At 41.8% G+C, this 25,407-nt stretch overlaps 2 protein-coding genes across 2 annotated transcripts; one reads left to right on the forward strand and one right to left on the reverse strand.

Moving 5' to 3' along the window:
* Nucleotides 1-3,507: 3,507 nt before the first annotated feature.
* Nucleotides 3,508-13,316, reverse strand: LOC308362423 (potassium-transporting ATPase subunit beta-like; the record flags this gene model as incomplete). The annotated part of the gene is made up of 7 exons (XM_080835046.1): nt 3,508-3,666; nt 9,147-9,239; nt 9,336-9,398; nt 9,740-9,948; nt 10,112-10,225; nt 10,892-11,020; nt 13,205-13,316. 7 exons carry the CDS (start codon nt 13,314-13,316, stop codon nt 3,508-3,510), a joined length of 879 nt encoding a protein of 292 aa, XP_080691172.1.
* Nucleotides 13,317-16,413: 3,097 nt separating this feature from the next.
* On the forward strand, nt 16,414-24,363 carry grk1a (G protein-coupled receptor kinase 1 a; the record flags this gene model as incomplete). The annotated part of the gene is made up of 7 exons (XM_080834292.1): nt 16,414-17,115; nt 20,358-20,485; nt 20,906-21,063; nt 21,304-21,387; nt 21,807-21,931; nt 23,150-23,351; nt 24,071-24,363. 7 exons carry the CDS (start codon nt 16,414-16,416, stop codon nt 24,361-24,363), a joined length of 1,692 nt encoding a protein of 563 aa, XP_080690418.1.
* Between the last annotated feature and the right edge of the window lie 1,044 nt (nt 24,364-25,407).

Genomic DNA, 25,407 nt, shown 5'->3' on the forward strand with positions numbered 1-25,407 from the left:
ATACCTAGGATTTTGGTAAGTCCCTTCAGTAGAAGAAACTGAACTATATCTGATGAGCATTACTTTCACAGTTGAAAAAGGTTTTTAAAAAATCTGTTTTACTAGCATTTCTATCATGACAACTCACAGAAGAATAAAAATAAGAAAAACAGTATCAAAGTTGTACAAAAGTCTATTCATTAAAAGTCTATGTAATTTTATTATGTGATTCTTACAGTTAAGTCCAAATTCATGCATGCAATGTTGAGTAATAAGCAACATTTATACCAGCTTTTGACTGAGCACAGTCGAAACTTGGTGAGACCAGGCTTGAATGTTAGCGGGACACTTGTGTATTTTAAATAGAAACTGAGTTAGTCAGTGTATTAATAGTAGCATTATATGAGAGATATACAACGCCACATAACAGAAGAGCTAAGTGGCGCTACTATACTGTGTTTAGATTGTTTTTGTGAGGTTTTGTGCTGAATCTGGCCCAGTCTCAGTTTTTCTTGGAGATCTCAGTTTAAATTCTGCTGCAATGCAAAACCACTTCAGATGGATGAGACTGGCTGGTCAGAGGTAGAAGAGGAGCGATCACAATGAGGAGAGAAAGAAAGAAGACGCTGCAAAACAAGCTCCATCACTTTAGTGGTTTGAGAAATCTCATTATGTGACTACATATCTTCAACAAACCTTGTTAATCAACACTTTAGGCCATAACCTGAAATAAGTCCACAGAATGCTGAATAGATGTGAAATCGAAAACAGTGTTCCTCCCGGTGCACATGACTTGAAAGTAATTTTGCATTTAACATATACAGTTAAATGCAGATTCAGCCCATAAACCTACTTAATGTAGTAACCCTGTTTTGTGTTGGCATGAGTATCATAAATGAAACCAATGCAATGATCTTCTATGTAATGTACACAACTAAGATTGGGTTAATGGGGGAAGGATTATTTTATGTCTTCAGGTTCACATGCAGTGAGCTTCTATTTGACCAGCTTTTCAATACGGCTGCAAATGCTGTTTTATTTAGTTCTCTCCGGTACATCATTACCATACTAAGCAGTTTGCTGGCCACCTCGTCATTACATCATCCTGCATCTACACAACAGTTCATGGAATGGGCAAAAATCTGGAGGAAATAGGTAGTCCTCTGCGAACACGAGTGTTTTAAACTTTTTCAACTCAAAGTACCTTGGATATTGTAGTCATCAAATATACTGTATATGAAACGGTCCATAGACTCTCATCTGAATATAATCTGAATGTAATTGTTCTGAACTACAATTGGGTACTCAGACTGTAGCCACACAGGACACGGAAAATCGATAAAACAAGTCCGAGCGGACAACAAGATGCGTCAACTCAACTCTGCCAACTTGTGGACACAGGAAGGAATTACAATTGAAAGAATGCGTTTCAGACAGACCGACCGACAGACGGACGGACATACCCTCTTATAGAGATGCCGGACGCATCTAAAAAAGCCATTTTTAGTTTAACTTAAAGGCAATTCCCTAAACATCAGGGGCGTGTTTCCAGGGTTTCTGGGTGTAGAGTTGCATATGGAAGTTTCCATGGCAATAAAACCCTCCATTATCACTGCTGGGGCTGTGGTGACCTGGCTGTGTAAGCTGCTCAGAAAAGGGCTGCAGTCAGCTGGATTACACACACACATCATCAGTGTCATCCTCTTAATGAGACAGGCCATAAGACCTGCAGCACTCAGCCGAGGGGGTCGGGGGGGCAGAGGCTCCTTAGTTCAGATAGAATCCAACACCTACATACCCTGATAGATATAATAATAATAATAATACCTTTATTTTATAATGCGCTTTTCAGTGACCCAAAGTCGCAATTTACAATGTCATAGAGGGGGGGGGGGGGGGGGGATTACAGACAGGGGGGACAGCACAAACAGGACGCATTTACACTTACAGAAAAAGGGGGGGGGGGGAGGGATAAAAGTGAGTGAAAAGTGAGATAATGCTCAACCACACTGGAATGTGCAGTCTGGCCCAAGACGCTCATTCTCTGTCTTTTTCTAGAAAGCTCTATGTAGGAGTCCCGTCATCTTCATCTGAAGATCAAAGGCTGCTCAGAACATTGATCTGCTTAGTTAGTTGTAAGTTTGGATGGCATAGTACACTGATAGATCTGACAGTGTCATGTACTGTACCGCATCTGATTACTGCCAGGTTCAAAACTCAACTCCATATCTTCATTAGGGGACATTTACTGAACTGAACTGAGTAGTCTAAAACACAGGATGAATGCTGTTGTCTATAATTATAAACTGTTATAATCCATCTGAAAAATTGTGGAAGTACTGGAATACTTGAAGTCATCTTAATACGACTTTGGGTCCTTGAAAAGCGCATTATAAAACAAAGGTATTATTATTATTATTATTAATAATAATAGGTATGTCTCAGATTTACTTTATTGAAACTACAAAATGTCAAATGTCTGTGTGTGTCATATTCATATTTAATTACAATTAACTATAATTGTTACCTTATTATTTTGCATTAATATGTGTATTTGCTGCACTTTTATATAGATAGATAGATAGATAGATATAACAAGTGCCTCTAGGAAAGAGGGTCTGGCAGGAGAACACTGCCCTGAGGCACACTAAGTGTGAATAAAGGATTCTAAAGACAACCAAAGGGCTCTACAAACATTGACAGACGATGAACTGAGGAAACGCGAGGGTTTAAGTGCAGAAACAAGACACAGGTGGGCACGGAATAATGAAACACCCCAGGCAGAAAAACAAAAGGGGTGTGAACAAAGTCACAAAGGCCAACAAAAGAACAGCAAACACAAGAAGTAAACAAAGAAGTACATGCCCAAACGCATGACACAGAAACACAAGACCATGACAATGAGTAAATAAAGAAAAAAATAATTATGCGGATTATGTGTTAAACTTTAAAAATCCTTTATTTTGCTAGCATGTCCATTTGGAATACTACAAACATTATTAATAGGCCATATTGGCACCATGAACAATAACAAGTTGAGAATGTTAATGTCTTCCAAAGGAGTACTGCTAATTCTACATAACACATTTTACACAAATACAAGATCCAACACTTGATCCTTAGGTGAGGGAGCCAAACAAGGCAGACAGACTACAAACAGATGATTTAAACAGAAGATGTCTGTGTTTTAATTCGGCTTTAATATACAGCAAAACCAGAAACTATCAATGGAGGTGAATGCTCATTCACTCTAACGTTAATGATTTCTTTACTGGACTGCATTTGTTTCTGAGCTATTATTTAACCACTGTACTACACGTTTTTTAAGAGACATTTCATAGATGCAACCACAGAGCAAGACACAAATAATTTGTGGTTTTGATTTTGAAATCCATGTTAGTGTATCATGTTATTTCATGGTGATGTTTATTATATACATATACAATTATTTTCAGATGTAAGGCATGCAAAAGTACAATTAACATTTGATCTGTGGATATTCTGGTGTTATTGCTGTGTCAGCAGGGTTTAACTCGAGGCCTTAATTTGAAAGACGACTTTGCCTTCATAAGGTTCATAGAAGTTCTCGTAGCCGATGTTGTGAGCCATGACCCTACACTGGATCTTAGCACAGTGCTGGCCAATCAGGTGAAACTTCACGGCCACTAGGGGGTTCACATAAGAGGGCTGCAGGGAAACAGGAAGGTGAGAGTCGGTGTCTTAATGTCTCAGCAGTCATTATGCATTTAACCCTTTAAGGTAAGGAAAACTAGCAGTGTCTTTATTAAGTTTCATAATGCATTCTGCTAAGGCTGGAAGTGCATCCTATAATCTTGAGCAACGGACCCCATGCGTGTTCTATTCTATACTCTAATACGTTTGGTCAAATATAGCAAATGTCCTGACCGTGTCAATGAGAGACAAACAGTCATGTGTCAATGAGAGACAAACAGTCCTGACTGTAAATGACAGACAAACAGTCCTGTCTGTGTCAATGAGAGACAACAGTCCTGTCTGTGACAATGAGAGACAAACAGTCCTGTCTGTGTCAATGAGAGACAAACAGTCCTTACTGTGTCAATGAGAAACAAACAGTCCTGTCTGTGACAATGAGAGACAAACAGTCCTGTCTGTGTCAATGAGAGACAAACAGTCCTGACCGTATCAATGAGAGACAAACAGTCCTGTCTGTGTCAATGAGAGACAAACAGTCTTTACTGTAAATGAGAGACAAACAGTCCTGAGACAAACAGTCGCTTGGGCTGAGGCATACGCTATTCCAGCCAATCAGCATGTTTGCTTCTGGAGCACTGGAGGGGTGGGGAGGGGTGTTCAAATATTAACAATTTATCACCAGAATTGCGGATTGTACACGTAAGCAGGGTGCACAAGCAGTTAGGAAATCTCATTGCAGTGCTAAAGGCAAGGCAAAATGGTGTTGTAAAGAAAAAAAATTATAATTTAAACTGACTGCCTACAATAACAGCAGTCAATGCAATAAAGAGTTCTGCAAAGATGAGCTGCAAAGATGAGCGTCATCAAGATTCCTGTCAGTTTACTGTATAACTACGACCGCCTCCATGTCCTTCTTACTCTGGTGAAATCAAGTTAAGTTTTAAGAAACCCTTAAACTTTCACTGAGCAGTGAGATTTAATATCTGCATTTGACCTATCCTGTACTTAGGAGCAGTGAGCACCCTCTCACTAGGAGCAGGAGCAGGAGTAGGATCAGGAGCACACTCTCACTAGGAGCAGGAGCAGGATCAGGAGCACACTCTCACTAGGAGCAGGAGCAGGAGCACACTCTCACTAGGAGCAGGAGCAGTGAGCACACTCTCACTAGGAGCAGGATCAGTGAGCACACTCTCATTAGGAGCAGGAGCAGTGAGCACACTCTCACTAGGAGCAGGAGCAGGAGCACACTCTCACTAGGAGCAGGAGCAGGATCAGGAGCACACTCTCACTAGGAGCAGGAGCAGGAGCACACTCTCACTAGGAGCAGGAGCAGTGAGCACACTCTCACTAGGAGCAGGAGCAGGAGCACACTCTCACTAGGAGCAGGAGCAGGAGCACACTCTCACTAGGAGCAGGAGCAGTGAGCACACTCTCACTAGGAGCAGGAGCAGTGGGCACACTCTCACTAGGAGCAGGAGCAGTGAGCACACTCTCACTAGGAGCAGGAGCAGTGAGCACACTCTCACTAGGAGCAGGAGCAGGAGCACACTCTCACTAGGAGCAGGAGCACACTCTCACTAGGAGCAGGAGCAGGATCAGGAGCACACTCTCACTAGGAGCAGGAGCAGGATCAGGAGCACACTCTCACTAGGAGCAGGAGCAGGAGCACACTCTCACTAGGAGCAGGATCAGGAGCACACTCTCACTAGGAGCAGGAGCACACTCTCACTAGGAGCAGGAGCAGTGAGCACACTCTCACTAGGAGCAGGAGCAGGATCAGGAGCACACTCTCACTAGGAGCAGGAGCAGGAGCACACTCTCACTAGGAGCAGGATCAGGAGCACACTCTCACTAGGAGCAGGAGCAGGAGCAGGAGCACACTCTCACTAGGAGCAGGATCAGGAGCACACTCGCACTAGGAGCAGGAACAGGAGCACACTCTCACTAGGAGCAGGAGCAGTGAGCACACTCTCACTAGGAGCAGGAGCAGTGAGCACACTCTCACTAGGAGCAGGAGCAGTGGGCACACTCTCACTAGGAGCAGGAGCAGGAGCACACTCTCACTAGGAGCAGGAGCAGTGGGCACACTCTCACTAGGAGCAGGAGCAGGAGCAGGAGCACACTCTCACTAGGAGCAGGAGCAGTGAGCACACTCTCACTAGGAGCAGGAGCAGTGAGCACACTCTCACTAGGAGCAGGCGCAGTGGGCACACTCTCACTAGGAGCAGGAGCAGGAGCACACTCTCACTAGGAGCAGGAGCAGTGGGCACACTCTCACTAGGAGCAGGATCAGGAGCACACTCTCACCAGGAGCAGGAGCACACTCTCACTAGGAGCAGGAGCAGTGAGCACACTCTCACTAGGAGCAGGAGCAGTGAGCACACTCTCACTAGGAGCAGTGGGGCAGGAGCACACTCTCACTAGGAGCAGGAGCAGTGAGCACACTCTCACTAGGAGCAGGATCAGGAGCACACTCTCACTGGGAGCAGGAGCAGTGGGCAGGAGCAGTGAGCACACTCTTACTAGGAGCAGGAGCAGTGAGCACACTCTTACTAGGAGCAGGAGCAGGAGCACACTCGCACTAGGAGCAGGAGCACACTCTCACTAGGAGCAGGAGCAGGAGCAGGATCAGGAGCACACTCTCACTAGGAGCAGGAGCAGTGAGCACACTCTCACTAGGAGCAGGAGCACACTCTCACTAGGAGCAGGAGCACACTCTCACTAGGAGCAGGAGCACACTCTCACTAGGAGCAGGAGCACACTCTCACTAGGAGCAGGAGCAGGAGCACACTCTCACTAGGAGCAGGAGCAGTGAGCACACTCTCACTAGGAGCAGGAGCAGGAGCACACTCTCACTAGGAGCAGGAGCAGGAGCACACTCTCACTAGGAGCAGGAGCAGGAACACACTCTCACTAGGAGCAGGAGCAGGAGCACACTCTCACTAGGAGCAGGATCAGGAGCACACTCTCACTAGGAGCAGGAGCAGTGAGCACACTCTCACTAGGAGCAGGATCAGGAGCACACTCTCACTAGGAGCAGGAGCACACTCTCACTAGGAGCAGGAGCAGGAGCACACTCTCACTAGGAGCAGGAGCAGGATCAGGAGCACACTCTCACTAGGAGCAGGAGCAGTGGGCACACTCTCACTAGGAGCAGGAGCAGGAGCACACTCTCACTAGGAGCAGGAGCAGGAACACACTCTCACTAGGAGCAGGAGCAGTGAGCACACTCTCACTAGGAGCAGTGAGCACACTCTCACTAGGAGCAGGAGCAGTGGGCAGGAGCAGGAGCACACTCTCACTGGGAGCAGGAGCAGGAGCAGTGAGCACACTCTCACTAGGAGCAGGAGCAGTGGGCAGGAGCAGGAGCACACTCTCACTGGGAGCAGGAGCAGGAGCACACTCTCACTGGGAGCAGGAGCAGGAGCAGGAGCAGTGAGCACACTCTTACTAGGAGCAGTGGGGCAGGAACAGTGCTGCGCCCAGGAAGCAGTTAGGAGGTTAGTGCCTTGCTCAAGGGCATTTTAGCCATGGATGTTAAGGGTGGCGAATGCGCTGTTCGTTCACCCTCCACGCTCACATTTTCTCGCTGGACCAGAACCGACCCAAAGCCTGCTTCTCTAACCTTTAGATAACCCTAAACCTGCATCTCTAACCTTTAGATAACCCTAAACCTGTGTCTCTAACCTTTAGGTAACCCTAAACCTGTGTCTCTAACCTTTAGGTAACCCTAAACCTGCTTCTCTAACCTTTACGTAACCCTAAACCTGCTTCTCTATCCTTTAGGTAACCCTAAACCTGCTTCTCTGACCTTTAGATAACCCTAAACCTGCTTCTCTGACCTTAAGTGACCCCAAACCTGCTTATCAGGGGCCGTATTCACAAAGCCTTTTATCTTACCACTAGGAGTGCTCCTAACTCGCGCTTAAACCTTTTACGTAGGAGTAATTTCTTAAAAGTGATTCACAACGGCTCTGAGACCTACTCATACTAAGGATAATACCAACTCCTAAGCTTAAGATAAAAACTCCGTTGCTATGGATGACGACGATTCTCATGCACGAGTTTAGAAGGGGTGAGGACGGTGATTGGTTGTTGACAGGCTCTCTCATTAAAAACTCATTTGTGACGTCCCTCTAACAATCCCACTATATCAACTGAAAATAAGAGAATAACCTAGGCTTCAAATTAAGTCATATTAAATAGTTATGGACAGTGCAGTTAGCAGAATGCACACGCATGATGACAAGTTTGTGCATCCAACGGGAATGACAATTTGCACGATAAGATAAATAGAAAGCGATCAATATATAATATGGCAATTGCATGTAATCAAGGCAGTAATAATTAAAGCACCCAGCAAACTGTTAGGCTATTATATTTCCAGCCCTTGACCACTTCAAATATCAGCACATACGGCCCTTCAAGCCCTCCAATCTTAATTGATCAAAGCGAAACGAACGTGAACCGTAGCCTAGGCGAAAGCCTACTGGTCCCAGGACCAATAGTCACTGTCACCCCAGCGGCATCCAGCTGGTAAGTTCTCAAAAACCTGCGACCGCTCTCCGTTGAAATACACGAGTCATCGGTACATCCAGGCCACGGTGGACGAATTATTGTAATGTGTGTCCCGTCACTGGACATTACTGCGATGATCGCCATGGAATTTACTTTGATATTGTGTAATAGGCGATTGTCCAAAAGCAACTGGATAAACTGTTGGATGATGTGGGGTCTACAGTGCGTTGATAGTTTGATGAATTAAACGGCTGACTGATGATTCCCAGTGTCGTCAGTTGCGTTTTCCGCGAAGCCAAATAGGCTTTCTTTATGTTTCCAAACATTTCACTTCGGGACACATCGTTGTTTAAAGGCGTCATTGCATCCCGCGCTAATTCTACGACAATATTAATACCTTCACGGTTTAAGCAATGTCTTTTATCAATTCCAAGTCGGCTGCAGCCATCTTACGATTTTTTGTGAATAGGTCTTAGTGATTTAGGAGTCCTCATGAGGAGTTTTAAGCTGTCCTAGACTTAGGTGCTACTTTTAGGGATAAAATATTTTGTGAATTGCTCTTAGTAAAAAAAATTAGGAGTCCTACATTTAAGACTGACACGCCCATTATTTTTAGGAGTTTCTCCTAAATTCGCCACTTATGACCTACTTTTAGCCCTAAGATTCTTTGTGAATACGGCCCCTGACCTTTAGATAACCCTAAACCTGCTTCTCTGACCTTAAGTGACCCCAAACCTGCTTCTCTGACCTTTAGATAACCCTAAACCTGCTTCTCTATCCTTTAGGTAACTCTAAACCTGTGTCTCTATCCTTTAGGTAACCCCAAACCTTGAACATTGTAGCTTGAAAACAAACAAAGTCCCAGAGATCAGCTTGTTATGGGACAGATCCATCACTGATCTTGCTCAGACCTAGTGGAACAGGGCCAAATCAAGCTCCAATCAAAGTCAACTGCTGATTATGACGGTGTGTACCTGCGCTTGCTTTCCATAGTAGGGGAAGTAGGAGAGGTCGAAGGTGCCGTTGGAGGGGAAGTACTCTATCCAGTCCACGTTTTCATGTCCTTCCTGTACGGGCACAAATGCAGACATTGGATACGTGATTCGTACATTAAGATGTGAAAGTACCCACAAGGCAAAGGCACACTGTCTGAAAAAACCCACCAATGTAGTGCAGTTGACATAGGGGGCCATGTCAGTTCCGTTGTTGGGCAGAAAATTAATTATCTGTGGGAAAAAACACAGAATCTTTCATTTGAAACAAACAATATATATAAATATGTATATTGTACCTTATCTGTAAAATGTGCTTTAACATTTGTTGTGGTTTGTTATTGGTGTTTTGTCCTGCACCCTATACATTTTGATGATAACACATGGCTTTGTTCCATTGTACCCTATTCATTTTGATGATAACACATGGCTTTGTTCCATTGTACCCTATTCATTTTGATGATAACACATGGCTTTGTTCCATTGTACCCTATTCATTTTGATGATAACACATGGCTTTGTTCCATTGTACCCTATTCATTTTGATGATAACACATGGCTTTGTTCCATTGTACCCTATTCATTTTGATGATAACACATGGCTTTGTTCCATTGTAGCCAAACGTGGGGTCCTCCAGGCCCGAGCACTGTTCAAGCATGGATTGGTGGAAGGGGCAAGACCACTTAGTGTGTCCTGGAGCATCAAACGATGTCTGTAAATTGTAGTGTCCTGGCTTGCATTGGTGCATTCTATGACAGGTTTCCTGTAGGGTGTCATTGTAAGCTTTAAGACACAAGAGGACAAAATCAGTGCCAAACTCATTCAACGCCAAATGAATATACACAATTTATATAATGAATAAAATGCGTGCAAATTCAGGTTGAATAATCTACTATCCTCTACGATTGGTTTTGAAGTCTCTTCATTAAGCAAATTGGATCCTTACGGATGAGGAAGTCTTTCAGGCACTGGGCCATCATCTTCACGCTGCTCTGCTCAGACATGTTGTAAAACAACTCCAGGTTCTCCTCATTGTACACATCCGGCCAAACCATTACTCCTATATGTGAAATCATAGAAGGCAAGAGGTTTATTAAAGCTTTATTACACGGCTCTTCTTAATGCTGTAGAATGCTTCATTCACTTGAATGGGGCTTCCCAACGTTCTGCGGTCAACTATTTTCCGATAACTGACCGTTGCTATGGACTTAATGACCGCTGTCAAGGAAAGTGGCCTTTTTGCCTCTAATTCACGTCTTTCGTAGCACTCCGCAAGTAGTACGGTAACTTATCAATGGAGTTTCAGCGGACGGTTGAGCAGCTGTGTTCTAAAGAATGTTCAACTGTCTTTGAAGTGCAACGTCTTTGGCGAACTATTTCTCTCCTTTTAAACACTACATATAGTAACAAATACATTGTAAAAAGACACACGGTGTTAAGTAATTTGTTTGTTTTAGTAGTAACCGTATAATAAGCGGGATAATGTATAGAACGCCGGTCATTGTCGGGAAAATAAGCCCCTTCAGGGTGAAGCAACACCCCTCCGCTTTGCGTCGGGGTGCTGTTCGCCCTGTCGGGGCTTATTTTCCCGACAATGACCTGCGTTCTATACATTATCCCTTACTTAACTATGGTTTATTATAGCAATCTTGGAAATAGAAACACTAAATATTGCTACTTTACTCTCCAATTTCGCTCACAAAGTTTTCGATTTGTATGTCCTCACCAGGGGAATGTAATCGATCCTGGTAGTCTGGTGTGTATGGATCGAGGGTGTACATCAGGGTCCATAACGACAGAGCAAACAGCGCTGTCATCACCACATAAAACGCCACATAGTACAGGCTGATGCACACTGGTAGAGAGGGAAACATTAACATGGGGCTATCATGACAGACATGCAGGCTTATGAAGAGCATACAACCATTTAGTTAGAAACAAATTCATAACCACTGCCTTCAGCAAGCAAAGAGACGGTCGTTTAAGGTGAGCCTGTCACTCACATCTCAGGTGGAGACCTGCCAGTATTGTGTTTACATACCAGTTGGCCTCTTAAAGACATGTCTGTCCTCTTCAAGGTGAGCTCTCTGACTGAATAATATACATCTACTGAAATGCTCAGAGGACACTCTTCTGGAGTGACGGCTTATCAGTTATTATACCTCTAAACACTGTGATGTATTCTGGAGGGACTGCTTATCAGGTATTATACCTCGAAACACTGTGATTGTGATAAGGAGAAGTGCTCTTTATCACAAGGTCACGGCAAAGTTGCTGCGTTTGCTATGTCACCAGGAGAGAACCAAGTGAACCTGTTGGTGATTGAGTGAAAACCTTCAAGTAAGGACACACTAAAAGCAGACAAATATACAACTATATTAATGTAAACACACACGTAAGACAGACAACTATATTAATCTCAACAGACACACTAAAGACAGACAACTATATTAATCTTAACAGCAACTGACAATGTAAGTGTGACTACATGGCAATGGTATTTACTGATTGAACCCCAACCGAACATGATGTCTATACATACAATTTGGGCACTATTTGCAAGCTCAACTAAATTATACAATTTTAATTATTTATTTTAAACAGATGCAGATATATTTGAGGTTGCCATGGAGTCCGTATTGTTTGTCCATACAAGTATCCAAAAGGGCATGGACCACAAAATCATTAAAAAATAGAATACTTTAGATTTCTTACATTCTACATATTACATTTGAAGCCTGAAACCTTTGCTGGAAACCAACATCGAGCATAGGACTATGTATGTATATCTTGCCTTGAGGTCAAGCCCATAACATTGGTGAGTAATTTAGTATCCTGTATCTCTGATTAGTAACTGCACCGTATATCAACAGCATCAAAGTATTGTATGTTATTTTTTATAAAACAAACGTGTGTATTAACCACACTTGTTAATTAGCCATGTTTTTCAATGTTAGGTCATTGAGTCAAAACTCTACTACAACAGTTTGGGTCCTCTGTGTGTAATTTAAGCAGCACATCTTCTTCACACTACCTGGTGTGCACGCATTTAGTACGAAAGAGAAAGAGAGAGAGAGGGCTTGTCTTTGTTGGTATCTGGTTATAGCTAGAAAATAGCTTATTCATTATGGCAAGATTTAAAGGCTATGGATATAAGCAGTTTAATTCACTATGGCAAGACTTAAAGGCTATGGATATAAGCAGTTTTATTCATTATGGCAAGACTTTAAGGCTATAGATATAAGCAGTTTTATTCACTATGGCAAGACTTAAAGGCTATAGATATAAGCAGTTGTATTCACTATGGCAAGATTTAAAGGCTATGGATATAAGCAGTTGTATTCACTATGGCAAGATTTAAAGGCTATGGATATAAGCAGTTGTATTCACTATGGCAAGACTTAAAGGCTATGGGATATAAGCAGTTGTATTCACTATGGCAAGATTTAAAGGCTATGGATATAAGCAGTTGTATTCACTATGGCAAGATTTAAAGGCTATGGATATAAGCAGTTGTATTCACTATGGCAAGACTTAAAGGCTATGGGATATAAGCAGTTGTATTCACTATGGCAAGACTTAAAGGCTATGGATACAAGCAGTTTTTTTCAAAACGAAAAAGGATAAGTGCAAAGAGCAGCAGGCGAGGTTAGAGGTGGTGGAGGGAGAGTTCTCATCTGCTGTTGACAATTTGGGCAAGAAGAGTTCATTTGGGCCAGAGCGGAGCACATTTGCCCTTTAGTTCACATGTGCAAAGATGAGAGGAGCTGCATTACCGTGGGTGAAAAGTATTAACCGGAGGGCCACAGAAAGTTTACAAAATCAATGTTAAAACCGTGGTTAATAGCCGGGAAATAATATTACTCATTGCTAGTGTAATGTTAAAAACGTGGTTAATAGCCGGGAAATAATATTACTCATTGCTAGTGTAATGTTAAAACCGTGGTTAATAGCCGGGAAATAATATTACTCATTGCTAGTCTGACTCATGTCTGTAAATATGACACCTTCCATCTAAACTCTCCACCTTCATACATACCCCATTTGACTGGGGTCCTGCCCATAAATGTTCCATGGTCTGGGTTCCACACAAAGCGCCCAAAGTCCTCACATCGTTGTCCACAGGTCCTCTTCTCCTTCAAGGTAGCCATCTCAGCCAATCAGATTGAAAGCTACAAAGAGAAAACCAACACTCTAACTGTAGCATCATAAGTACCATGACAGATTCATGTCCCCAATGTCTCATATTATGCCTCACTGTCTCCTTCCCCTGTCTTACCCACCTTTAGTGTGAGATAGACGTCTCCTTTCTGTATTGGTCTCTTCATGGAACACCAAGGTAAGCATGGAATGCATTTGCCCAGAGACTGCTTTATAAGCTCTGATAAGGACCAGCTCCGTGCGCACAGACTGGGGTGGGCTGAGTGCCGCCACTGATAGTGTGAAGAGGTGAGACTGTGGAAGGTTACCTTGTGTGGAAGGTTGTTACTCTTTGCCATCATAACCACACCAAACAACGGAGGGCCTATCAAAATCTCTTAATGTACAGTAGCCTATATCCCCGTCCTGCATGTGCACAGTTGCTCATATAGTATTACTGCTTCCCACCCTTTAAGTATACAGCCGACACAATCACAAGGTATAGTTTCTTAAAAATGTCCAGTGCTGCCTCAGTAAACACTTAGGAATTACATTTATACCATATATTCCAGACTATTAACGCAGTTTATACATTGATTTAGTTACATTTCTGTAGCTCTGCTACACAGGGCGTCCTATACCCGGGATTGCATTTTTTCCCGCCTGATAGCTATGCACACAGGAACTCTGCCAGGTAAAGCGTGAATGGGTCTCTCTCCCTTTCACATCTGAAACCCATTAGTGGATCAGATTAAAAAACAACATCAAATAGATAACACATTTTCATTCACACTCAGTCACATTTTGTCTTTTATAACAAGTTAATGGGTGTGGTGTATTCCCACCAGACTGTATTTAACAGGGTGCTATCTGACACAAACTAATTTTAATATAAAGGTAATATGAACTTGGGTTAATATGATGTTCAACCTTGAGGGCTTCTATCTATCATAGCTTTTTTACTATCTTAGCTTCCACTAGCGAACTTAGCTTAGGGGGCTTAGGGAACCTCCTTAACAGTTTGCAGCTGCTAGTATGTGATGAACTCATGTTAATGAATGAATCTGAACTCGTTAATATGAAGCAGCACAGGCAGGCTAAGGGGTTTCTACCTTTTCCTATCAAAATCAGCCCACCAATAAAAGGCAGTTGTGGGTTCAAAGGGATCCCAACTACTTGCGGGTGATGTTAAATGGCTTCACATAGACATTAAACGACCCAGAGAAAAATAATGGGACATCAATGGATCGAGGGCTTACTCTGATATCAATGTAATGTAAGTTAATGCCCTTCTCAAACACGTTCAATTCAATGGTTACGATTCTCACTGCAATTCTGTCAGAAGATTATCGTTCCACGGTAGGCCTACTTTTTCGTAGGTGTATTATAAAAATGAAATGGTGTATGCATTTTGCCAATGGTGTGATTATGTAGTGAACTGAAGTTAATGGGCTGATCCAAAAACACGTCAGAGAGCTTGAAGCCATGTAACCCTATAACTAAGTGTTAGCATTATCAACTGTCAACCTGACATTCAGGTTACCCTAACGTTATTGAGAAAATCTCTGCCACAAATAAGAGAAGATGTCACTGAGGTTAATATGTTAATGATACAATGGATAGCCTCTCAAAGTGCTACATCTAAAACTCATGCTTTTCTAAAGAATGTCATAAGCACAAGTATTGCAACCATCGCAGTTGGGATTGGTTTGCCAAGAAAAATGACCAGAAAGTGCTGCATAAAATGTGTTTAAAAGCAAAAAAAGTCAAATTTGGTGTAATGACAGCTACTGGCCAGGCTAATCTCCAACTAGCCATCTACTAGTCTATAATGGCCTGCGTGATAGCTATACTTACTGAAATAATACATGGATAACTTTCAGTGGACTACACAAAGGATGGTTTACTATCATTAAGCTTTAGACCTTGGTTACTGTCCAAGTGTGTTTTGACATTAGACCTCTTAGTGTGTTTTTGAGATGGTATAAAGCTGATTAGTTATTGCCTTCACATGGTTGTTAACACTGGTCACAATCAATTAAAACACCAAGATTTTTGACAATGTCCTTCTTTTCAGTCAAAATAAGTAGCATCGTAAGTCTGTGTTAGTGCATTGACAAAGAGTAGAGTAAGGACACTGCGGAACTGTGAGGTTGATGTTTTTCAGTACAGTGAGTAAACAATTTTGATCTTTGCATGTGATTCCTTTAGTAGTTCCATCAAGCAATCACTGACTTGTGGAATCAACTCGCAGCAATTACATTGATTTACAGGTCCTCAGGATGCTGCAGAAAGTCCCATTGATTTGAATGGGCCATCCCAACGTTTGGAGGCCTGATATTCCTTGAAAAATTATTTTGGCATTGGCAAATGTTTTTTTGCTTCTCAATCATTTCAGTTTTCCGTTCGTTTTTCATAATGAAAAAATATTACCATTAACACATTACATTGCATGAAGAACAATTTTTTCTCAGCGGAAATGGCAACAAAATAATTTTTAAAACATGTTTGGGGGAAATGTATTTTATCGTTTTGGCTGTGCGTCGGGGTCCTGTTCATCCTGATGGGATTCATTTTCAAAACGGACTATACATCATCCCTCACATCTCACAGTAGCACCTGCACAACAATGGTCTGATATGAGCCTTGCTGAAGAATGAAGAACCCAGTGACCGTGTACATGCAGTCTTTCTCACTTGTATAAGACTTACGAGGGGTTAAGATGGGGAAGGTATTATAGCGTTAGGAGATAAAGGCTTTAGAGAAAGGTGTTGAGTCAGGGGGATGAGTGTGAGTGTATGTCATGCCCAGCTAAGTCTTTCAGTTTAGTGTCTAGCCTCAGTCTGTCTCTGTCTCTTTCTCTTCTTGGCTTTCCATCGCTCCATGGGGGCCGCCGTTCCTAGATTTGAAGCTGAAGGACATTAATCCTTGGACTATCCCGTTCTTTGGTTTTTGAACGCAACCCATGTTGCTTTCCTCCACCCCTCCCTCACGGTGTGGGGTACTCTGAGCTGCGTCCCTCTGTCTCACCTGGTTCTCTTTCCTACCTCCACTCCGGCACCCTTTTTCTTTTCTTAGTGTGAAGAGAACACAACATCCTTCGTCGCCATGGATATGGGTAGTCTCACCACCGTGGTGGCAAATTCTGCATATATCTCGGCGCGCGGCAGCTTTGATGGTTCTGCGAATCCGGCTGCCAACCGCGACAAGAAGTATCATGCCAGGTTGAAGCTGCCACACATCACAGTGTGCGAAGACCTCCGGGAGACACTAGACCTTCAGTTCCAAAGTATCTGTGAGGAGCAACCCATAGGCAAGCGCCTCTTTCAAGAGTACTTGGAGACAGCCAACGAATACAAAGGGCCCTGTCGACTGTGGAAGGACATTGAAGAATATGACACAGCTGAGGACAAAGACCGACTGAGAAAGGCGTCTAAGATCATTGAGCGTTACATGGAGCCCGCTGCCAAGTACTACTGTCCTTTTCTCCCTGAGAACGACATCACTAAAGTCAAGGAGAGGCACAAGGAGGCGTGCGATGATCTCTTCAACCAAACCCTCATCAGCACACTAGACTTCCTTAAAGAGGTTCCATACACGTTCTATCTGGAGACCATGTTCTTCAAGCGGTTCCTCCAGTGGAAGTGGCTGGAGATGCAGCCCATGACTGAGGACTGGTTCCTGGACTTCCGTGTGTTGGGTAAGGGCGGGTTCGGTGAGGTGTCAGCCTGCCAGATGAAGGGCTCGGGCAAGATGTACGCCTGCAAGAAGCTAAACAAGAAGAGACTAAAGAAGAGGAAAGGATTTGAGGTGAGAGATGCTTTGCAGATATGTAACAAATTCCACATTTAGATCAGTTTCAAAAACAATAACAACAACAACAACAACCATAATAATAATAATAATAACAAATAATATTTATTATCACAATTCCATACCTTTGACATTGGCATTGTAATAATGCCAACGGTTTGGCCTTTGATTTGGTATTGTAATAATATATATGATTATGTATTATTATTATTGTTATTAAAAGTTATTTTCTTTCTAAAAAGATTGGTATGTGTTGATCCATAAGTTGATCCTGCATGTTCTCAAACCATATGATCACTTCACTGGGATATTTTCACAGCCAAAGCCGCTCACCTTCATCTGAATGTCACTGCCCCTCAGATTATGTTTCCTGCTTACTTACATAAGACTTAAAGAGTTTGGAGGGGGCTTGTATCCGGTTATCTAACTGGCATACTTTGATATTTGTTTTGGATTTTGTGTTGTATTAAATTATGTCATATTTAATCACAGAATTAAATATATTTTGTGTGATATTTAATCAGTCATATTAATCACAAACAGAAATGGATTTGTTCTTATATTTAATCAGTCATATTAATGACAAGCAGAAATTCAGGTTAATGTTAATTGTTGAGAAGAAGACACACAGTTGGATTTACAAGTTGTTTAACGAGCAAGACTGGCTATAGAGTTGAGAGCACAAATACTGTATGGGCCTCCCTAAAATAATTGCTCAACTTACTGTTTTTTATTCTATGACGTAAGTGTTTCTTGTTATCGGTAATGATAACATAGCACTGTTCTGCACCAAAAGATGACACATTTTATTTTAAGAAGTGTAAAAATCTAAAGTTAACCTGACAAGAAAACCCATAAACTGTCTAGCAAATATTCTTCAAAGTAGCTACTTAAATGGTTACTTGCAGATTCTAACCTTAAGTTAAAGTTCTTTACGTTTTTAAGAATGTAGTATCACACAACATGTCACATATAAGACATTAGGCACATCTCTAATAGACCTTAATGGTCAATAATTGCATGCAGTATTATTGATTATTGTAGTTAAGCAGAACGACAGAGCAGTAGGTCTGCTATATGTGTATGCACCGCATATAAACACATTTGGTACATCAGTACTTAGTTCAGCTAGTTGTGCAAAAAAGGCATATTTGAAAGGCATATTTCAAGCTAGTTACAGTACATTCTGCATTGTAGCAAGGTGACATTTTGCTCTAAAACTGGTTAAATGTGTTCAAAAGCTGAACTATATAGCTGTAGTGTTGCTAGTATTGCAAGTCGTTGTGAATATTCCTCCTGTGATGGACGACTGAGTTGATTATGAAATGATCTGGTAATATTAGGACATTTTGGATGGGAATCACACTGGGCCACTAAAAATGGCTGTGAGTGTTTTGAAAAGTAAACTCATAAAAACTGTAAAGTGAAATTTGCCTTGAAAGAGATGCATGTATATGTATGTGCCTTGAAAGAGATGTTTGTATGTGTATATGTCCTGAAAGAGATGTATGTAGGCCTATATGTTGAGCGATAGACATTACCTCAGCAGAAATTAAATGTTTTCAGCATGTCAAATTTGTTGAAGAATGGGTGCTTGGGTGGCATACAATCACAGCGTTGGAAACCAGTACAAGGCATTAGCATGTGTGCTGTAGTATTAGCGCTACCATTGAGCTCATTAGGAAGTGCCAACTCCAACATATTTATATATGGAACAGATTTGATGTGCCTGTCAAAGGAAGGACATAAGAGTAGACAGCACAAACATAATGCATAGGAACATCGTTACCCTGACTACAGGGGATTGTTACATCATTACCCTGACTACAGGGGATTGGGGACGCCGTCAGCCTCTCATCATCCTTATGAAGAACTAAAATAAAATCAACTTTGAAAAGCTTCTGTCTACAACTACTGTTTTGGAAAATCTATATAGCATATATGTATTGAAGACTCTTTTAGTGTTTTACAATGCTAATGGCTGTGTTTAAGTGATATAGCATTTAATGTTAAGTTCACTCTAAAGGTGTTCCACAGTTCAAGACTTTTGCCTGAATCACAATTTTTTGGACAGTCTACCTACAGCTAAACTTAGACCAGACTGTTTAGGGAGAAACAACTCAAAAGCCAAGTGTCAGGAGATGCTGCTCAAACCCTCATTCAGAACATGTTCAGCTCTTGTCTTGGTCCACTCTAAAGCTATTCTACTAGGCTTGCTTGCATGTGCAGTGACACCTCTGCAAATGCAGCAAATAAGAAACAGTCCCCTGTTCATTATTTCCCATTGGCCCTCTGTAGCAGCTTGCAATAGCAGCCACTAGATCAGCTAGCCTGGCCCTGTCAGCCTATTGCTCCCAGATCAGTTTCTGTTGTAATTAGAGTTTGGAACTGGTGTTTGCGAGGTGAAACTGTAGACCATTCTGAGGGGTCCACCAACCAGCAACCAGTGGGGGTGGCTAAGTGCAATCACATTGAAATTAAGCATTTGTTTGAGTCGTAGTTAAAACAATGTCGGCAGTGCTAGAGCTTGACAATGCAATACAAAAGGTAGAAGCAATGCTAGCAAACATCAAGGAATTGAAGCCGGAGTTGGAAACATTTGTAAATGTGTTCATTGAGGGTCAAGACATTGTTGCCTTACTGCCACAAAGTGAATTTGGGGCTGCAGTTGCGTTACATCATCTTTTCCTAACTACTTCTCCTTGACCTCGTTGGAAAACGTCATGAGGTACAGTAAAGAGAATCTGACTGCACTTCCACTAGGCTACTTATTATGCAAAGGTGGAAGTTATTGATGTGGGTCATTTGATCATATTTGATCGGTTGTTGATTGGATTGTTATTGCTGTTGCAAGGAATGGCGGTACTTTCTCCTTTCCTTTCATAAAGGATGCTCCAGCAAAAGGAGATACCAAAGTAAGCATTGAAGCTCCTTTCCTAAGCATTTGGAGAATTCAATCAATTCTTATCATGGCTGACACTTAGATACTTCCGGGTCATTCATCCTGAATGAGGTCTGGACTGGTTATCTAGATAAAGTCTGTTGATCCATTGCCATGCTCCTTCTTGCCCAGCACATTCCATACAACAATGCTGGGCACTGCCATCTCTGTTACTAGATCTCCATCTACTATCTATCTATATCTTGATTATATTGTCTGTATTATTATAATAATAAAATGAATTATAATAATAATTATGTGCACGTTGTTACCTGGTCTTTCGTGTTTTTCTCCTCAGGGGGCGATGGTAGAGAAGAGGATTCTGGCACGCGTTCACAGCAGATTCATCGTGTCTCTGGCCTACGCCTTCCAGACCAAGGATGAATTATGCCTAGTCATGACCATAATGAATGGAGGAGACCTAAGGTGATAGTTGTGATGTATTGGTAATAGCATTGACACACCACGCCAGTAGGGGATGCTATGCTATGTTTAATATGAGATGTATGCATTAAGAAATAAACCAGTGTAGAACTATAACCAAATGTGGTCGGTCGTCACTCTGCATACTGATGCTATATAAGTGAATAAGAACACTGCAGATGACTTGGAAAGTCATTACAATCATATAGGACCATAACAGGAGTCATGAATGTAGTGTCTGATCCTAGGAATGGAGATCAAATAGACACTTATACAAGAATGGACAACAAGCTTAAAGAGTAGTCATTTTGATTTCGTTTCAGCCATTTTCTTGAACATGATTTTACTCACATTCTGTGAAAGATAAAACTGATCATGTAGAATGTTAATAAGAAACACTTCTGCGGTATTCTTTTCTCTCAGGTATCACATATATAATGTGGATGAGAACAACCCAGGCTTCGACGAGACTAGGGCTGCCTTCTACTCTGCCCAGATCATCCAGGGAATGGAGCACCTGCATCAAAAGAGGATCATCTACCGAGACCTGAAGCCTGAGAATGTCCTGCTTGACAACGAGGGTGCAAAGACATAGTCACTCACACAAACAGAAACACATATTTTCTCATGTAACTCAAACGGTTATAGGCTTATCCACACAAAGCATTAGAATCTCTGTGACCTTCTTAAGCAAATATAAATGTTGTTAAGCAAATATAATTGGACAGTATAAAGAGTTATCAACCTTATCTCTTGTAATGTACATATTGCTGAAACACAAGCTCATGGTCACTCTGTCTCTGTCATTGGTTTGCTCCAAGGTCATGTGCGTATCTCTGACCTTGGGTTGGCAGTGGAGCTGAAGGAAGGACAGGACAAGATCAAGGGCTATGCTGGAACTCCAGGTGAGAGCCTGACAGTAGCCTTCACACTCATGCTATACATGGCAAGACTATCAGTGATAATCAGGATTATAAATAATAATTATCATTTTTTAGTTACAAATACCCTTACATGAGTTCATCCTCTGAATTCTCACGCTGACTCTCAGTCCAAACAGGTTGTGTCATAGTCAAGTAGATAGGTATGAAAAATCTTGCTATCCTATATGTGTTTAGTATTTTTAACTTTATTATCCTCCCTTTTCCCCCTGAATTATTTCCATTATTGATCAAAGAAAGCTATTCTGTCTTTCAGCACAGCCGTGATATTGAGTAGATACAGGCCTACACGTTTATGATAACAAAATAAGCTGTCAGGCTTGAGATCGTCGCTCCTAAAGCAAGGAACACGTTCCCTGACACATGTGCCTTGACCACTGTAGGGTTCATGGCCCCGGAGCTGCTGAAGAGTGAGGAGTATAATTACTCAGTGGATTACTTCACCTTGGGAGTCACACTCTACGAGTTCATCGCAGCCAAAGGGCCCTTCAGATCCAGAGGTGAAAAGGTAGCCTGTCCTCTCTTTCTCTTCCTTTTACTGCTTTTATTAAATATCTATCCTCACCTTCTTATCGTATTATTTTATAACACAGCTTGTGATTAGCACCATGTTATCTTAAGTGGAATAGTAAACTGCGTCCCCTGTGCCTGTTGTAGTTGTCAAACCTCCGTGTCTAATGTAATAACTCACTGCAATGCACGGAAACATCGGTGTATGTCTCACCCTTCTATGTCTGTAATTAAGTGTTGTCTGTTGATTTATTCCATTTTATTTTGTTTATTCTATTTTATTTTGTTTATTCCATTTTATCTTGTCTTATTTTATTTTTCTTTCAATATCTAATGCACTATGTACAGCACTTTGGTCAGTGCAAACTGCGTTTAAATGTGCTCTAAAAATAAACTTTACTTACTTACTATTTAAATAAGGACACAGGCGGGGTTTCTAGATTGTTCTTCAGGACATTGTCACACCAGTTTGTTCCTTTTGCTCATATGTGGTTGAAATAATTAATCTGGAACTCTGCCTCAGCATAGCTGTGGCTCTACAATGTGGCTTGTTCTTGCAATTTCGCCACATGGATATAATCTAAATCTAAGTCTCCAGGTTGTGTGTAAATCAGAGCTGCTTCAGTCAGTGCGTTCACATGATGGCAGTTCTCCGATTTCGGCCAAACCCCGATTTCTCTCTCCATGGGGTCTCCATGGGGGGTTAACTGCGTTATCTCACGGCACATGGCAGTGACAAATCCTGATCTTGGCCGCGTCAGTTCAAATCAAATGTGGAATGTTTACAAGCGGGCAACTGCTACCGTTGATTATACAGTAAATAAGTTGTGAAATGAAACAAAAACACACCACAGTTAAAGTTGTATTAGTATTGATTGATTGACATCGATATGAATGGATTACATGACATTACATGCTGTGCTCCATCATCTTCCCCTGTCTTTCCTTGGGCTTGTTCTATCTGCATAGGGAGATTCTGACTGATTGTGCATTCTTTCTTTTTTTAAGATGTTTTTGGCTTTTTTATTGCCTTTAATTGATAGATAAGTGAAGAGTGGGACAGGAAATGAGAGGGTGAAGAAGTAGGGAGTGGACTGGAGAAATGACATCGGGCTGGATTCGTACCCGTGTCCTCCATGGGAGTCAAGCCCGAATGTGGTCGAGGCTACTGTGTGAGCTACAGTGACCCCCTACTGAATGTGCATTCTGTGTGCAGGTGGAGAACAAGGAGGTGAAGAAGCGAATACTAAATGACCCAGTCACCTACCCGGAGAAGTTCAGTGAGAATGCCAAGTCCCTTTGTGAAGGTCTCCTGGCCAAGTCTGTAGACGATCGACTGGGGTTCAAGAATGGATCGTGTGATGAGCTGAGGGCGCATCCTTTCTTCTGTGAAATCAACTGGAGGAAACTGGATGCAGGTATTTTGATCGATTTCTTTCTTACTGTAGATGTGTGCAGTTTGGTTCACTCATGTCTTCAAAGTGTTAAATCATAAATCATGTTACTTTTAAGCCAATATAAAGCTAATCCAGAGGGTGTGATTTGTTGTGTCAGCCGTCAGACTGGCTGACTCCCACTTGCAGAGGCAGATTGATTCAAGTGATTAGCTGGCCTTCATTTCATAAGCTGTGAGTCACTGACAATACAAGAGAACTTGATACTCATAGTATCAAGGTAAGCAGTGACCTGAGTGTCAAAGAACTTATGTGTCTTTCATCTGAGACTTTTCAAGTGTTTCTCCAGCACACATTAAACATGATTTCATTCATCTGAGACTTTCCAAGTGTTTCTCCAGATGAAATGAAACGTGATTTCATTCATCTGAGTCTTTTCAAGTGTTTCTCCAGCACACATTAAACATGATTTCATTCATCTGAGTCTTTTCAAGTGTTTCTCCAGCACACATTAAACATGATTTCATTCATCTGAGTCTTTTCAAGTGTTTCTCCAGCACACATTAAACATGATTTCATTCATCTGAGACTTTCCAAGTGTTTCTCCAGATGAAATGAAACGTGATTTCAGTCATCTGAGACTTTTCAAGTGTTTCTCCAGTAGAAATTAAACATGATTTCAGTCATCTGAGACTTTTCAAGTGTTTCTCCAGATGAAATTAAACATTATTTCTCCTTATTAGGCATCCTTCCACCTCCATTCGTGCCGGACTCTAAGACCGTGTATGCCAAGAACCTAGACGACGTGGGTGCCTTCTCCACAATCAAGGGTGTGAATCTGGACGACCCAGACAACGAGTTCTTCGACGAGTTCGCCTCAGGAAACATTCCCATTCCCTGGCAGGAGGAGATGATCGAGACGGGCATGTATGGTGAGCTGACCGTCTGGGGGACCCCGGGGGCGGTGCCCAATGACCTCCGTCGGGAGTCCATCCATGAGCTCCCTCCCAAGTCCTCCACCTGCTGTGTGTGTTAAACAGCTCTCTGGATGCAGAACTCTCATCCCATTTTGTCCATGTACAGTATGTTCCAGTTGGAGAGAGAGATTGGTTGAATCAATGTGGAACATGTTGAAATATATTTCATTCAGGGGTAATATTTTTTCCTTCATAGGTCCTAATAGAGGAACAATATTTTGCTGACAGGCAATGATACTGACTGAAAATACCAAACTAAAATTGTATATATGCAACACAGTTAAGAATGGTTAGGGAGTGAGTGAGAGATTGTGGGCTCTAAAAAATAAAACAGCAGGTGAACTTGGCTATAAGTTCCATTCGTGAAACTTGCTGGTGGAATTGGTAGGGCTGTGTCCTCTCAAAAGATTGCCCTGAGCAAATGAACTAGTTTGAGTTGTGATGTCAGGCACAAGATTATATGCATAGTCCCTCTAAAGCTCTCAGGTGTGATTACCATGGCAACATGTCGCAACATGTTGCGGGCGGCAGAGGAGAGGCTACATGCAGGTTTTATTATTTTATTAAAATGTTATTTATTTAAGATCAACACATAAATCATGAATTATCCACAGTCCAGAAGAGCCCAAGCAGCAAATAGAAGCAAGATGATTAAAATGAAAGGTGAACAGAAGGTTACTTCTGATAACAGAACAATAAACCTCTAAAATGCTTGACAAAATGTAAAAAAAAAAAATGTCTAATATGGCAAAGTTGTATAAAGTTGAGATAGTTGATTGTTATCCTTGATGATTTTTGTGAAAGTTATTCATGTTTTTGCTTATTTAAGTGTTTACGTAGATATTACTGCAGAAAAGTAGAATATTTGTCGCTAGAATTCAATTCCACAAATTGATGAAAGCTTGTCATTGACAAAGAAGTTATTTCATCCGCAGCATTAATAAAGTAAGAAAATGAACTTGCTTCCAACAACTATTTATTTCGATTTAAAATTGTAGAGACTGGTAGAACTGATCAATTCAATTTAAGCCAGTCTTCTTGATTTGTATTGTTATTAACAATGCATATCGTCTCAAGTCTTTTTAGACATCAAGGCCTAAACC

Source organism: Sprattus sprattus, assembly GCF_963457725.1.
Source record: "Sprattus sprattus genome assembly, chromosome: 3".
Classification (NCBI taxonomy): domain Eukaryota; kingdom Metazoa; phylum Chordata; class Actinopteri; order Clupeiformes; family Clupeidae; genus Sprattus; species Sprattus sprattus.